Source organism: Gavialis gangeticus, unplaced genomic scaffold (genome assembly GCF_001723915.1).
Source record: "Gavialis gangeticus isolate Ggan-Ray unplaced genomic scaffold, GavGan_comp1, whole genome shotgun sequence".
Classification (NCBI taxonomy): domain Eukaryota; kingdom Metazoa; phylum Chordata; order Crocodylia; family Gavialidae; genus Gavialis; species Gavialis gangeticus.
Genome location: NW_017729027.1, coordinates 34887451 through 34903932, shown reverse-complemented (window position 1 = coordinate 34903932; position 16482 = coordinate 34887451). Strand labels below are relative to the sequence as shown.

The following is a 16482-nucleotide window of genomic DNA, read 5'->3' as shown; positions in this document are numbered from 1 at the left end:
GGCACCCTCTTTGACCTGACCAGCACCCTGCCTGCCCAGCTTCTGAAGCAACATCGCAATGAAAGAAGCCCCAACTGGCCATCCACAGCAGACTCCAGTACTTGGGGATAGATATATCTTGACATCGGTGCTTAGTGTTCATAGCTAGCTACTGTGAGTGTATGTGAATGTGTGTGTGTTTGAGGGGATCAGCCACAAGGTTTATGATCTGACTTTTGCGTCTGTCTAGTAAACTGAAGTTTTATGATGATCCTGTGAGTTGGTCCTTTGTAGCCAACATCCTGACAAACGTGAATTGTGATGTAGATGCATGGTCTAGTACACCTTTGCTCAGCCACCCCATAGATTAATGTAATTTATCCAGCTTAAAGTCTCTACAGCTGTATGCATATCTTACAAAGAGAAAGTTTATCATGCTCACTATATTCTATACACTACCAAGAAGAAGCTGGGCTCAGATTTATAGTTGTGTATGAATTTACCTGCATACATGTGTCTTCTAACTAATTCAGAGATACAAAAAAACCCCCACAGAATCTAGGGGCATTGCTTTATCTGAGGGATAACTAAATGCCTATACCAATTAATTGCACTCAACTTCTTTGTATGAACAACAGTTGTTCACATATTAGTTATAAACTTTCAAAGATGTGCTATTTTCTGTTCCAGCAGACACATTTACACTATGCCTGAATGCAAATAATACACACAAATAAAACAGATAAAAAGTGATATACCCTAAAATAATCAACTTCTCAGAGTAATATGTACAGTACCCCATACACACCCCCACAGTATATTTTGTAGAAAGGGACAGTGAAGGACTGAAGAGGAGATGAGATGTGCAATATTTCAATTTAATCCAGATATAGTAAATATAGCAAAAAACTCTGAAGCATTTTGTGGTAAGCTGTTCTAGAACACTAGATACTACCAGTGTAGTATAAAGGTTTTTATTGCAACAGGTACAGGTAGGATGAAAGAAATAAGGATAATTTTTTTTTGTAATCTTTTTCACTTGCATGTATTTGAACACTACATTTCCAAGTTAACGCTGCTTACCCTTTAATGAGGTCCTGAAGAGAGAGGTTTCAAGGAAGCAAGGCCTGTGTGGCTGAGGTCAAGCACAGCAGGGACAACACTTCAGAGACATTTGTATGAGAAGGTAAGGAACAGGTAGACAAGCCTAATATTGTTAATGACATAGAGCAGTGGGGGCCAACCTTTTTGGCAGGCATGCCTCAAATTAGCCCTGCCCCCTCTCTAAGTACCACTCCAGTTCCCTCTCTTTGTCTGATCTGCTGCTCTGGTTTCTGCTTCCTGCCTTACCTGCCACTGTGCAGCCTGTCCCCTCCCTGATCTGTCCTGTGCCACATACAGAGATTGCCCATGCTTCTTGTGGTACAGGTGCTATAGGTTAGCCACCCCAGACATACAGGAAGCATGGAGAGACAAGCATCAATGGACAAATATATACAAGTCAGGAACAGAAAAGTGAAAGGGTCCTGAAGCAGAAGAGAAGACATTGTGTTCAACAAAGTGACCGTTTGATTTTGTAAAGTGACAGTGCAGCATAGAGAGGGGCAGCTGGGACAAATGAATAGCACTACTTTGCACCTTTTTTAAAGTGCTCAGATACCATGTTGATGAACATGCTATAAACACCTGCATACATACACGGAAAATAAATCCTTGTTCACCATAGCAGGCATCCAGAGTGACTTAGCAGACTGAAGAACTTAAAAGAAAATGTTATTCAGGCCACCCATGTTCTTCCTTAAGGCATTTTATTCCTTGGGATGCTCTGAGTAAACTAATTATAGGAAAAGAGACAAAACAAATGGGTTTTAGATAGCCAGAAACTAAACCAAGAGATAAAGCCATCTGTGACTATCTCTGCACCTCTGTTCTCCATGCATAGTTGTCTTTGTGCCAAAAAAGTCTCTTATATCATTTCTGCCTTCATCATCTTCTTTCCCTCAATTTGCCTACAGGCCTGTCTAATTTTCTTCCTCTGAACATCTGTGCAAAAGTAGAAGTCATGTAATCATATAGGTACGCCTGCATTTTTCACAACCATATTTTTAAAACCTTTGGAAACCTGATAGACTGACCTTTAAATGTGAAAATCTTAAGAGGAAACTAAATGGGCTAAAGACTGAATTATGGAAGGAGAGGTGACTTTGCTTCTCTTGACTCTGAAAAAGTGCACTGATAGAGTAATCACACTGTCTGGATATATGTAAAAGTAGTGCTATGAACTTAATGTAGCACTCTGCGTCATGTTTTGTAGGGGAAAAAATCAGTCTATGCAAATTTTACATCTGCATAAAGATTTCACTTAAGCTAATGATGACACAAGGTAAATGGTAGTAATAAGTCAAGTGGGGTATTATATTCAATTCTGGGCAAGTCTCTTCAAGAAAGATTCTGATAATGTGCAGAGCATTCAGTAAACAGAAGCATATTTAATTCAGAGGCTGAAAAAACTAACTTATAAGGATTGGTTAAGAGAAACAGATATGTATAAGCTTGACCAAATATATCCTTGGACACAAATGTCACCCAGTCTTGCAGCATAAGAACTGCAAGGGAAAGGAGTTGGTTTGGATGTTACAAAATTAACAGAATTAGATATATATAAAAAAAGAAGGAAATAAAATTCAGAAAAAAACTCTTAGATGTTTTAAGGTGCAATTTTCTAATGGTGAAATTTTAAAAATTATGTATAAGCTATGCTTTACTTATGCAATTTTTCTAGGCACAGTTATATCGCCCATTGCTATAATATCCAAGTGTCTTGTCATCATTTTACAAACAGGAAAACAGGGCCCTCAACCTCACAGGTATTTAGGTGCCTATCTTGTAGTGAAAAACCTTTGAGAAGTTCATAGATTTAGGGTCGGAAGGGACCTAGTAGATCTTCTAGCCCGACCCCCCGCCAGGGCGGGAGAACAACAAAACCTCAAAACAAGAAAGCTAGTTAAGTGCACTGGATGCACAAAGTGATTTGCCCAGCATCAGAAAGGAAGTACAGTATTTCCTTGCATGCCACACCCTCCCAAATAAGACAAGCACTTTGCTTTTGGGAATGTAAAATGAAGAAGAAACATACTCCAGGAATGTTGCAGACCAAATTCTTATCTCAGTCATTCTAGAATAAATCAGGAGTACCATCATGAACATTGATGGACTTTCTGTGGCTTTGCAGCCAAAAAAAAATACCAGACCCTTTCCATCCAAAGTAATGCAATATTTTGAAGCTTTATCTATTAACAATCCTTTTCATTTTGATTAGTTTATTAGATTAATAATGATACTTCTCTTCAACTATATTGAATAAACTGTGAACAGTTTCAGTGACAAGGCAAAACTAAATTCAAAACTTAGTCCAAAACTAGGAATCTTATTGTTTTAGTTAAGATGCTGAGTGTAATCTATGCTCTGCTATGATTCTGTATTTCCAGGTTGTTTGTATGAAGATGCTATCCATTCACTTTCTTATTTTCATCTCGTTGCTAAAAGCTTTAGTATCATTCAGATCCTGGAATGGCTTGCATTCTGTTGTAATTTTTACCCTGAAGATCTTGTACATAGATGATGAACCAAGATGCTTCCCAAATATGTCCAAAGGGAAAAGGAAAAGTAAGAAAACAGACTTATTTAAGATGAACATCCTACTTAAACAAGTAACTGACTTGGCAGGCCCTGTTTTTCTTCTGTTCCTGAAACACAGTCTAGGCAAGAGCATTTCCTGCGGGAGTTGTTAGGTATGAATAATAAAACAGATAAAACACAGAGAAGGCTAGGAAGAAAAGCACTTCCAGAGGTTAAAGGAGAACAACTGATTTTTAAAATGAATTAAATTGATAGAAGTGTAGTTGGCCCAAAAGAAAGGAATGTGTTTTCCTGTGTATATATATATGATGTGGGCACTGTTGATAAAGATAGCAGATATAAATATCTGGAAGCTATTAAAGTGGATCAGTGTGTTGTATTTCAATATAAATACTATGTTTCTCTACCTGATCTTGTCCCATTTTCAATCTCTGTGAAATTGAGTAGCAAAACTCCTCATTTTTGGGCCCACATTTGCCATTAACATAAAGAGGTTGAAGGCATAGAAGACTGCACTAGGATCCCCTCTGTTTTCTCCTTGGAGCATTTGCACCTCAGCAGACCAATCAACAGTTCTCAGCTTCAGGATCAGTTTGTTTTCACAGAAGAGCAAGATACACTGTGCAGAGCCCCTAAGACTTCACAGCTGGTTCAGCCCAGCTTCACTTTCATTCTCCATTGAGGGAATTCCATAGGAAATGTGCTGACATGCAACCTCTAGCCAACATCTGTCCCCAAGATCCCCTCTCACAGGTTTCCTTAACTCGCTATTAAGCCTTCTGTCAAACATGAGGAAAAAGCAGAAGTGAGAGCGATCCTAGATTTTTAAAAATTGCACAGGAAGCATGAAATGCTTGTCTAGATAAGTTTTAAGAGTGCCTATAATTAATAAGTCTTAGAAGCTGCAGGAAGGGGAGCTTGAAATACATATATAAATACGGGGTTATTTTGCTTAATGAATACAGCCCTACACTTGGACAGGAGACATGGTCTTATTTCTTAGATTGCCAGAGGCTTGCAAGTTGACACATGGCACATTACTTCACTTCTCAAGATCTGTTTTTTCCTATCCATAACATTAAGATAACATTTTCATAAAGCATTCTGAGATCTACAGAGGTAAAGCATTAGATAAGGATTACAATTATTAAGCCTACCTGATTATTAAAAAGTGGAGAAATAGAGCTCAAAGTGTCTAGTTGGCTAGTAATACATCCTGTCATCAAAAGTATCCAACTGCATAATCTCTAATAAGACAAGAAAGAGAATCAAAACAACTATCCAATTCACATGGCATTCCTAATTACCTTTGGCCCTAGGCTGATGCTGACCTATTTTATTTAAAATGGGAAGAATATGTCTTAATACTCTTACATTTTAAATGAAACTCTTGCACAAGATGTTGAGTAAGAAATAACACATGTTTTATCAGAATTTGCAGGTCATGTGACTGCAGAGGAGCCAGTAACAGATGCTACTTTGTAATTCTCAAATGGTTCATTTGTAATTCAAGCACCACTTGACAATTTTTTTACTATGCACAGTTGAATGTGAGAACAGAAAAGTCACTACAGATTGGAAAAAACTACATTTAAATGGCTCTGGCTTCAGGGGAATCACATTTAGAATGAATGACTATTCAGGATGAATGTTTAAAAACATGTTGGGATCATCAGCACAGAGACCTATGGGTAAAAAACTAAAATCATCTTTGTCTGCATCAAAACTTATTGACCTAAGTTAGTATTCCAAGAATTAGGTGCCAGGAAAAAGAATAGAAGAAATATTGACAGGGAATACTACAATTAGGCCTACTTCAAGTTAGACATGTGAGATTACAAATAAAAAGCAGCTAACAGCCTACAAAAGTAGCAATTGTATGTTAGCACCAGTGTAGCATAATTTAGGGATTGCCATTGTATGATATAGTTATACAGCACTTAACATGACCCCCAAATTTGGTTGGGGGTTTTATAAAAGTTATTAAATAATGTACCTTATATAGCCACAATATGGGACAATTCTGCAAAAGAAGAAAAAGACATTCAAGCAAAGCCAAAGGACACAATGGTTGTTTCCTACAGATATTTTAGCTATCTGACAGAGTTGGCACATGGACAGTGGCTACCTAGGAACTAGTAGTAAAGTAGAGGAGGTACAGCAAACACAGGCTGAAGATGGGAAATCAGCTTCAGCATCCAAAGAGGCAACTGCAGAAACAATTATTTTGAGAACATGATTAGATAACCAGTCTTCTTCAGGAATAGTATTTACCACTAGACGTTCAGTAGAGGCTGAAAAATTATCATATTGGTTGGTGTCATCCATCGCAACATCCATTTATTAATGTATCGTTATGTAGTTCTTGTTTTCAGTCAATATTCTGTTTTATATGGATTTGATTTTTACAAAATGGTGCAACACTGGAATATAATCTCAATTTACACAGGGTGATGCAGCTAAGAAATAAAAGTACAGGTCTTCTAGAAATAAACTGAAGTCCCTTAATTATGCATACAGTTGTATTATTAGCTGGATGTAATATTAGCTTTATGATTAATATAAAGAGGATCTGACTGATAAAAAAGAAATTGATTTGGTAGAAATATAGTACTTTTTACTCTTTTTGTGTTTAGATCTTTGAGATATTGGATAGCCAGTGCTAACAGATCCCCTTTCCCTCCTAAACCCTAGTCTGTAAAGATGAAGAAAGCTTCAGGTTATTAAAACTTGATAAAGCTCCCTTCTGAATCCCAAATAGGAATAAAATAATCTTAGTGATTTTCTTACAAAAAATGTTACATAAATACCTTTAAAACTTACAGAAATGTGAGAAGTGTTATATTAGCTACTATAGGAAGAAGGTGTTTTAAAACACAAAGGGACGTGTATACTTTTTTGGCACATATGAAAATATTGTTTGTCAACTGTTCCTTCACTGCAAGACACTAACATCTTTTAAGAAATTTCTGGAACATTTTGTTTCATCCTTCCTTTTTCTGACCCAAGTTTTAATAGTTAATAGAGAGCTGTATAACCTGAATATACACTGCATATGGTTCTGCTAAATATTATGCCTTTAAAGTAATAAAGAGAAAAAAATTTTGCAACAAATGTCTCTAGTAAAAGATGTGAAATACAGCAAAGGCTATCCACATTGTCACATTCTTTTTCTTTCTGGCTTTATAAAAACACAAATTTAATATTCTATTACTCTGTGGCTCAGAATCAAAAACCATGAGATAATAAACTAGTATTACAAGTTTATTATATCTTCAAATATAGAAATATATTCCAACAGCAAATTTTAAAGAATAATATAATATTCAGTTTCTTGTTCTTAAAATGGTACACCATTATTCAAAATATATTACTTAATGTACCCAAAATTCAGTTTCCATCAAATTCTATTTAGAATAAATTGGATTTAAAACAACATAATCATTTACCTCATCCATAAACAAACCCAAAATTTTTCTGAAGGAATTACTTTTGCAATTTAAGTGCAATTATCTAATGGCCCAAACAGTAATTTACTGGAGAAATTTCATGAATATACATTATTATATGTACATTATAATTAGGCATAGGTATGGAAGCAAATTAAATATAAAATAATAATTGACATGTAATGATTTGAGGAAATATCTGAATGAAAAAAACCTTTCAGTTTTTCAAAAAGTAAATGGACATTTAACAAAAAACTTAAGGAAATTTTCCAACAGTAAGATAAAATAAATTAATTTGTGGAAAGAAAGGAAGAAAAGCAGGAAGGCAGGAAGGAAGGAAGACAAAAAAACAAAAATGCACACACACACACGCACACACATAATCACTTGTTCTGTGGACTATGTGTTAAATAACCACAGCAAAACTGGATTTACTTGAACAGACATAATATGGTATGAACTGGATGTTTCCTAGTAATTTAAATAACACTCTAAGAACTTTTTTAATATAGCAGTTTTTCTATTGAGCTGATTCATGATAAAGCCTATAAAATAATGAATGGTGTCAAGAAGGCAGATTAGTAGTTTCTATTGTCCCTATCTTATAACACTAAAAAATGACACGTTAATAAAATGAAAAGGTGGTAATTTCAAAAACTATAAATGGAAAAAAAATATCATACAATGTGTAATTGTGAAACTGTTACAGGATGTTGCATGCAAAAAGTAAGCAAGGTTCAAAAACGGACTTCATAGTTATATAAGTAGCAAGAATATACCAGTTACAATAGTTCACTCTAAACAAATTAGGAACACCTGTTAAATCTCATACCTTTGGGTTTTAAACTACTCTCTAACTACAGTAGACCCCTGATTTACACGAATCCGACTTACGCGTGTCTCATGTTTACTTGATTTTTAATAGTGTCTGGACTGGAAAATGCCCCTCGAGATGTGCAAGATTTGCATATATATGCATATATATGCAAATGCATTGCAACATTTGCAGGCAGAGTCAAACAGAGCTGTGCTTCCATTGTGCTGCCATTGTGGTAGCGGCATCTGAAGATGCATAAGTGAGACACTATATGCGCCTCCTACAGGCGATTCCACCAAGAAAAGGGGAAAAAAAGCTACAACTAAGGTATTTCTGGGGTATGCAACCTCTCACTATTCTATTATTTCCTATGGGGAAAGTCGTCCCGACTTACATGAATTCAACTTACACAAAATTCTCCCGGAATGCAATACTCGCATAAATTGGGGATCTACTGTAGTAGAAATCATATCAGGAAGAAAAACTATCCCACAATGGCCTAATGGCAACAGGGGCTTCATTCAACTTCCTATGAAACATCTGAGGCCATTAGCAAAGATAAATTACTAGGGCTAGGGAGACAAACATTCAAAAAACCTGAGCCTGAATTGATTCAATCTTTGCAAGTCAGTTTACCTAAATGGCCAGGCTAAATCACTTTGTAATTTCACATACATCCCAGACACGCAGGCACATGCCTGCAGTGGCTCAGGCTAGAAGCTGGGGGGCACTACAGCAGCCTTACTTTCCCTTCCCTTCACAGAGCTGAGCTGAGGGGGCATGGCCAAGCCTCAGCAGGATTAGGGAGAGCGCCCCACCCCTTGACAACAGAGCATTTATAAGCTCTGTTATCAGCATTTATCACCCCATCAGAAAATAAAGAGCCTCTATCATTATTTCAAGTTCTTCTTAAACAAAGGAAGGGAGGGAGATTACCAGCTGAGCTGCTTATTAACTCCAAAAAGCCCTAAGCTGACACTGCTGTCTGCCACAGCATGGACTGTAGCCAGCATGTGGTCTGCTAGCTAATGCTGAGGTGTTTGTGTATGGCAGAAGGGACAGGGGATCTCTGCTTAGCAGGGAGTGGTGAGGGGAGCGGGAGAGCAGAAGGAAGCCAGGCAGACACTGCTGTGCCTGCAAGTCTCTACCAGAGCTCCAGCCAGGGAGCAGAGGGAAGGGGCCAGCCCTGCTGGGGAGCAGAGAGCTCCACCAAGCCCAGAGAGCGTGCCTGGATGCTGGGGGTTTCTGATTTAACTTAAACCAGCAGGGGTTTTGGACAGACATCGCATAAACCAGTTTGAGCCAAATCAATTACATATGATACTACATTCAACCAGGTTTATCTCAAACTGGTTTCAGCCATTTTCAACCCAGTTTATGTGCACTAAACATTTGTTCTGCTACAGGTTTAAACCCGTTTCTGATGACTTAAACTGGTTTATGTGTAATGTCAGTTGCTAGCCTAGATGAATGGATATGTTTTTGGCCTCAGCTGATGTAGGACATCAGTATGCTTTCTATCTTTCTAAATGTCTCTCAGGGCACCAAATTAGTAAACTCAGCAAGAAAGGGGAGCTAAAAAGAACCAATTCCTTCATGACTATTCTCCTTTACATCTTACACATACAGTGACTCTTACCTGTATTGTTGGGTGACTCACGTTTCTTTATTTTGTGCCATTGTTAAGTAAGAAAATATCTGTTGTGTTACATATAATAGGTCAACATGATGTCTTTGAGGTAAGAAGGTTATACTTCAGCTTTTTCTACTGTTGACTTGGAAAGTTATAGATAAAGGCTATCCACAGAACTCCTGAAGCTTTGAGCCTTTTGCAAAATTACAGCCTGCAAGCCAAGAAGTAACATGCTCGTCCAGTTGCACTGATTTTGTTAAAGAAAATAGTTATAACAATTATATGCAGTCTTCCAGTTCCTATGTTCTATCTACCATTTGTTTATTCAAACACTGTTCAACATTTCACTTTATCTAATAGAGCAGAACTTCTATAATAAAAATTATGTTTAGTCAAGCATTCTATTTGGTTTCTTTTTTCTCTGTGACTTTTCTAAATAAATATCCCACCATAGTTTTCATTGGCACAACTTAACCAAATGTATTCAATTTCCTTTAACAATATAAAACAGTCACAAGAGTTCTGGAGTTTCTAACTTTAAAAAAAACACTACACAAAGGTTTTCCCTTAAAACATTGCAATGGAATGAAATAGATCCCAGCATGATCAATTGAAAATATGCTTTGGAAGTTCTACTGCATAAGTAAGGTGACTCATAAAATAAACTGTTTTGAAATTTTGCTCATACAAAAGAAACTATATACCTTTAAATAAATAAAAGCTACTATATACATTAAACTGTACATTTAAATGAGAGATGACATGAAATTGAATAAGTTTAGGGCTGGCTTTTCAGCAGCAAGGATGGTATTCTGACTTTATTATAATTCTGAATAAACTCTGGTTTTGATTTTTTTTTTCATTCTAGTGGCAGCCACATGAACGAACCACCATATTTCTGTATTTTTTCAAAATAACGTTAGAACTGTCATCAAAGTAAAGCACTGAGATTGCATTCAGTTTTGTAGGTGCACAGCATGGCTTGGGTACATGATCAGGAAACATCAGATGAACCTGAAAAATAAGAAAAAACAAGCAGCTCATATATCAAATAGAAAGGTGCTGTGCCAAAATCCATGCAAAATATCTCTCTCTAAACTATCAGCATTTTAAAGTTTTAGTTATAGCTATTTTCATACAATGCTTACCTCCAAGAATGCTCCACTGATTTCAAAAGTGCAGTGAGAGCCATGCAATAACAGGAGATGGAGAGATAAGTTAGGAGGATCAGCCAAGAGACAAATTTGCTTTTCATATGATATTTGAAAAGAGTTGGAGTTAGACTCAGGAAGCACTTAAACATATGGGTAATGCCATCTCTACTCAGGACAGCACTTGCATGCTTAACCTTGAACCACGTGCTTAAGTCCCTGACTTCAGTAGGACTTAAGCACATGCTAAAGTACTTTCCTGAAAGGGATGCTTTCTTGAATCAAAGCCTTGATAAAGGAAGAACATATGAAATTTATTTCAGGCAGCAAATGCCATGGAAGTGAAGGTTCTCACACACAGGCTAAGCACAGACATTCAAAAACCCTGAGGTGAAGCAATCTAAGTTTTGCGCTTTACTCTAAGCACCTGAGGTTAGGTCAGAAGTGAACAGAACAGATGTTTGCCCTTTGATGGGGGCAGGAAGCTTGCAAACTGCCTGTACTGGCCAAAGCCAGAAGGCTGGGGGTGCTTCTGCACACCGCCCAGCAGGCTGTTGGGAAATGCCAAAGCCAACTGAGCAGCCAAGCAGCTGGCCACACCTGGTTGGCCAGCGTGGCCCTTCTCCCCAGCCCTGCCCCCCCTGCCAACAGCCAGGTGTCAGCGGCAGCAGGGGCAGGAGCAGAGGCCTCTGCCCCAGCCCCTTCCCCCGACCCAAACTAGCACAGCTGGGGGGTGAGGGGGCTGCACCAGGGGCCTCCACTCCCCCATCCATCCTGCCTCCCCTGTCACAGGCAGGATGTGGGGCTGGGGACAGAGGCTTTGCTGCCTTAGCTCTGTGACCACCCAGGAGGCAGGGCCAGCTAAGTTTTTCGCAGGAGCAGCTGAACATGAGCCAAGTTCCAGCACACTTCTGTGCAAGGGGCCAGAGGAAGAGGGGACTGCAAATGCACCTGGGATGCCAGTGGACTGCAACCCAACTTGAGTCACTAGGGGACCTAGTACAGAGGTTTGATAGACCAGTCTAACGTAAATCATTTAAGTCTGACACCACATTGATCCAGGTGTATCTTAGACCAGGTTCTACCATTTTTAAAGCAGTCTACATGCATTGAACTTTGTTCAGTTACAGGTATTAACTGGTTTCTGAGCACCTATACCAGCTTATGTGTAATGTCTGTACCTGGCCAGAGCGTCTTGATTCTGAAAAGGGACTAAGAACACGATTCTTCTTCAGCATCTTTACCATATTATCTTGCTAATTATGGTCCTAATTCTGCTCTCATTAAAGCCCAGAGCAGTTTTTTCACTGATTTTAGAAGGAGCAGAGTCAAGTCATGAAATGCATGCAAGATGTAGGGATAGATGGATAATGCTTTCTATGAGTTAGGCTGGAGTAGGTCAACAGGAGGTTAAACAGAAAGAAAGCAGTTTGGAACAGTATCCCAGCACTAACACAGATCTAGTGGAAATATCTGAGAATGGGGAAAACAAGTTCTTTGTACTTGAAAGAAGGTTGGAAGTAATATTTTGCACAAGCTAAAGGGCTGATGACTGGGGAGGCCAGAAAGAAGGGAATTATAATAGAAAGGGCAAGAGATTATTGAGGCATGGGTGAAGACTTCAACAGTAATAGGTTTCATTTGTATGTTAAGTCTTTCTAAATCTGTTATAGCCATCTGCCTAGCAGTGATATAAGCCTGTAGTCTTTGCCAAATAGCAGAGAACAGTCAATCAGGAAACAAATTTTATATAACTGTTACCCTGAGAAGATTTTTTTAAATAAGCAATAATAAATCCTGAAGTAGCAGTTTAGGAAGGGCTTAAACACATACATTTCAAAATTGCTTAACAAATGAAAGCAAAATATTGACAAAAGAGAGATTTTTCCTCTTCTAAGCAGATTTTCACTCTGCATAATCCTCTGGATTCTACTAACCCCACACCCATGAGCTCTCCTGTTTTAGGAACCATATATATTTGTCAGGGATACATTCAGTTTTTACAAAGTTCAATTTCCAACTCTCTCTATAATGAGGAAAGGTTTACACATATAAACTATGCACAAAAATTCTCTGTCTCCCCTCATTCCCTCCTCAGACCCATGCCTAGAGCCCTTTAATCATGTAGCTGACATTTCCATTACTTTTTAGGAGATGTGCTATTGCTGATAGCTAAGATGCTAGGGCCTCCATAAGCTGTGTCCTGGATATTTGCCAGTGAGACTGCTCCTCTTCTAAACAGCTTTTATAGATTCTGACCAGTCTGGGTCACAGGATCAAGTTGACAGCTCAGTGATATGAGGAGCAGCTGGATGTGGTGGATTAAGTCACATGGGAGCTCCTGAAGCTGAATCCTGGTTCTAACACTGACTCTATCTGTGATCTCAGTCAGGTCACATGATCATTCTGCCAAAACAAATCCTTAGATCCAAACACACCTGCACTCCATGAAGTGCTGATAAAATTTTAACAGTCTCTAATAAATGTGATACTAGCATATGGAAATAGGTTGAGATTTTCAAAATCCTTCTGCATCAGCCTACCTCTGGTTTCCCAGAAATCAGTGGGAGTGTATCCATTTACTCACTGACTTCAGTAAAAAAGATACATCTATTCAAATTATTTTATTTGGGAAAGTTTTTACTGTTGTAGACAACTTAGATCTATTTTCCAGGAAAAAACAAGTGGTGGAACAAAGGCTTCCCCCGTGCTTCTTTAAAAAAAGGCAGGTAAATTTGAAGAGGTACTGAGGAAAAAGCACTTCCCAACCCAAAGAGGAGACCTTTTCAAAATGATGTAATCACCATGGGTGGGGATTGATTACATTTGTGTTTGGGTGGGGTGCATGAATAACTATTTCCCAAACCATCCCCATATGCTCACCTTGAGTAATTCTAGATTTTGTAAAATTAAAAGCAGAAAGCTTTCAGCTACTGTTATCCCAACTAATTTATGTGCAGTTAAAATTCCATTAGGCGCATGGACTTTTGGCTACACAATGGGATGCATGTGTAGAACAGGCAGAGGGGTATACAGTTCCCAAAAGGCCACAAAAAAGAGGGAAAATTAAAGCATCTGATTTTAAATAAAGAAATCTGAAAAAAGATTCTACAAAGTAAGTCTGGTAGATACTTGAAAAAATTAAATGCCCAAAAGAAAGGAGCCTTGTATGGCTGTATCTTATATGATACATGATTATATAAGAGATATTTTACCTAAGGTCTCGTTGGCTTTGGTAGGTTTTCTGGGCAATGTTTACATAACGATAAATGGTTATTGACCTAATTCTCTTCAGTTATTCATTGCAGATATATGATTATCTTCAGCATCATAAACACATTGGTATATTCCTTGCCAAGTAATACCACACTTTCACTTCTTTTACACCACACCTCTTGCTTATTTCTAACCTGTGTCTTCTTCCCTTCTTCTTCCCTCCCTCCCTGTGTTTCAGTTCTTGCTCAATTGACTGTCAGGATGGAGGATACAAGATCAGTGAAGTTTTGGCTGGGGCTCACCAAGGTTGAATGGGAGGAAGGGGAAATAAGACATTTTAAGCATTTTTCTGATAACAGCTGAAAACAGTCACTGTACACTAATATAATGTATTCATGTTAATAAGGAGGTCAAAAGTTGTATAAAATACTTGGAAATTGGGTGGGAATACTCTTTTGCTTCTTGCTATGACAGTATTTTCATGTATTATTGTATTTTAAATGGAATGTAAACCTATCATACTGGGCATTCTGGACATTTCATCTACTTGCCATTGCAATCATTGAAGCATGTCTTTGTAATGGGTTGTAATTTAAACAAAAATAATCCAAACCTAATACTTATAAACAAAGAAGAAGATGCAGTCATTGCACAAGGATTCTATGTGCTCAAAAAATGATATAACATAGACATAGACATACCAAAGTCTGAACAATGGCATGGTTGGTAGCATTCATGTGGGCATTGAGGGGGAAAGAACATTCTCCATCACAATAAAAGGCAGCATAACCCTCTGGAGCAATAATCCAATCCTGAGAGAGAGAGGAGAGAGATGAAGTAGATGAAAAAGCACTTAATCCTTTCTAATTCAAATATGTATCAACCAAAATTGGGTCTGTGTATCATATGGTCCAGGAAAAAAATGAACCTTAAAATAAGGTATACATATATTTTCAGAAATAGTCCTAATCTCCTTTCCTAGAAAACAAAAATAAAAATTATGTTAAATCTAGAATTATATATTGAATATTCTGGGTAACCAAACTCTGAGGGAATTCAGGGAACTGTATGTACAAACAAGCCTTTAAAACATGTTTCCTCCTTCAAATTCTGGTTACACTTTCTGGTTGAGTGTAAATATGCAAAATGCACCACTCTCCACCATACCCAATATCATTGATGCTATGATTTGCATGAAACTAAAAATATTTATGGTCACTGAAACTGCATGTGACCATGCACATTAGGGATATCACAGGATAAACCATTTTGGATGCCTTTACTGAACCAGAAAGCATCTGAGAATTATTCACAGAGAATGAAAAGTATTATATTGGTTTAGTTATTCTCCCTTAGGCTGGCAGAGGTGATGGTGGTTTGGGGACAGAGTATTAAGCACAGATTATTGAGGTTAACCCTATTTTCACTTTAGCCAGATTCAGTTTTAGTTTCACTGATCTAATTCTGAACAGTTTTACTTGGTTAAGTGTTCACATTAAGAAAGATTATGGCATATTACATTGCCAAGACTTTCAGAATGCCTTACAAAACTATGGGCCAGATTCTATCTATGTGTAGAAAAACCTAGAGAATTGAAGGTACTTGGGAAACTTTGCCTAGTAAAAAGAATGGTGAAGTGGTTAGGGCTTGAGATAGGGAAATCTGAATTCAAGTCTCTGACCTGCAACAGATAGTTGTATGATCTAAGAAAGCCATTTATCCTTTCTGTGCCGCAGAATCTCTTCCTTGCCTCACTGAAGGATTGTGAGGGTAAATACATAAAATATAAGATATTACACTACTTTATAAGGCAATATGAGTAGCTAAAATAGAAAATGTAGAGTTCTTGAGAGACCACTGAGGGAGTTACACTTTAACTCTGTAGAGTAAGCAGGGAGTTCTAGTCCTGCAGATGCCCTATAATCTACATACAAACTATGCAGGAAACCATAGAAAACAGAGGTGGTTGGGCAAGTGCCTGCTACACCATCTCTGCTACCTGAACACAGAGTAAAACAGCTTTCATTGGTTGGGAATGACCTAATCATTATTCCTGAAAATAAAGATGTCCCTCTAATCAGCTTTCTTTTCCTCTGATAAAGGTAAAATTGAGGCTTTTCTGGGCTTTGTTGCCTTCATGGCTACATTTCACAATCAGGCAGGTTGAGTTCATTTTGGAATATATCAATGCCACTTATCTGGAAAAAGGGGTTGCAGCTGGATAGCATGGACCATCCTGTGTTCCCCGGTATCTCTAAGAGTAAAACCCCACAATATCCTGTTCACAGCTGTCATTATGACAGAGATGGAACAGGGGCTGGTTTCCCAGATTAAGGACAACAAGAAGTCCTTTTTTAAGTACATAGGGAGTAGAAAGAAGGCCCCAGGAAATGTGGGGCCCTTGCAGGACAAGATGGGGAATCTGGTTGTCACGCCAGACGACAAAGCCAACATATTTAATAACTTCTTTGCCTCTGTCTTCCTCAGTAAGGACCAGAACTGCCACCTCCCTGCTGGGCCCCCTTTGGGCCCCGGGGGAGGCTCACCTGGGCCTAGAGTGAGTGAGGATTTAGTTAGGGAGCTTCTGGAGGGGCTGGA

The 16482-nt window shown here is 38.1% G+C and overlaps 1 protein-coding gene across 2 annotated transcripts in view; it reads right to left on the bottom strand.

Annotated features, from left to right (window-relative positions):
* Nucleotides 1–9533: 9533 nt before the first annotated feature.
* BMP5 (bone morphogenetic protein 5) overlaps nt 9534–16482 on the bottom strand; it is a 90278-nt gene continuing 83329 nt past the window's right edge. For both annotated transcript variants that reach the window (XM_019520552.1, XM_019520553.1), the window contains 2 exons: nt 14586–14696; nt 9534–10531 (listed from right to left, as the gene is read on the bottom strand). In XM_019520552.1, coding sequence (XP_019376097.1) covers nt 10382–10531; nt 14586–14696 — 261 coding nt within the window. In that variant the 3' untranslated portion in view covers nt 9534–10381. The remainder of the gene's footprint in view (nt 10532–14585; nt 14697–16482) is intronic.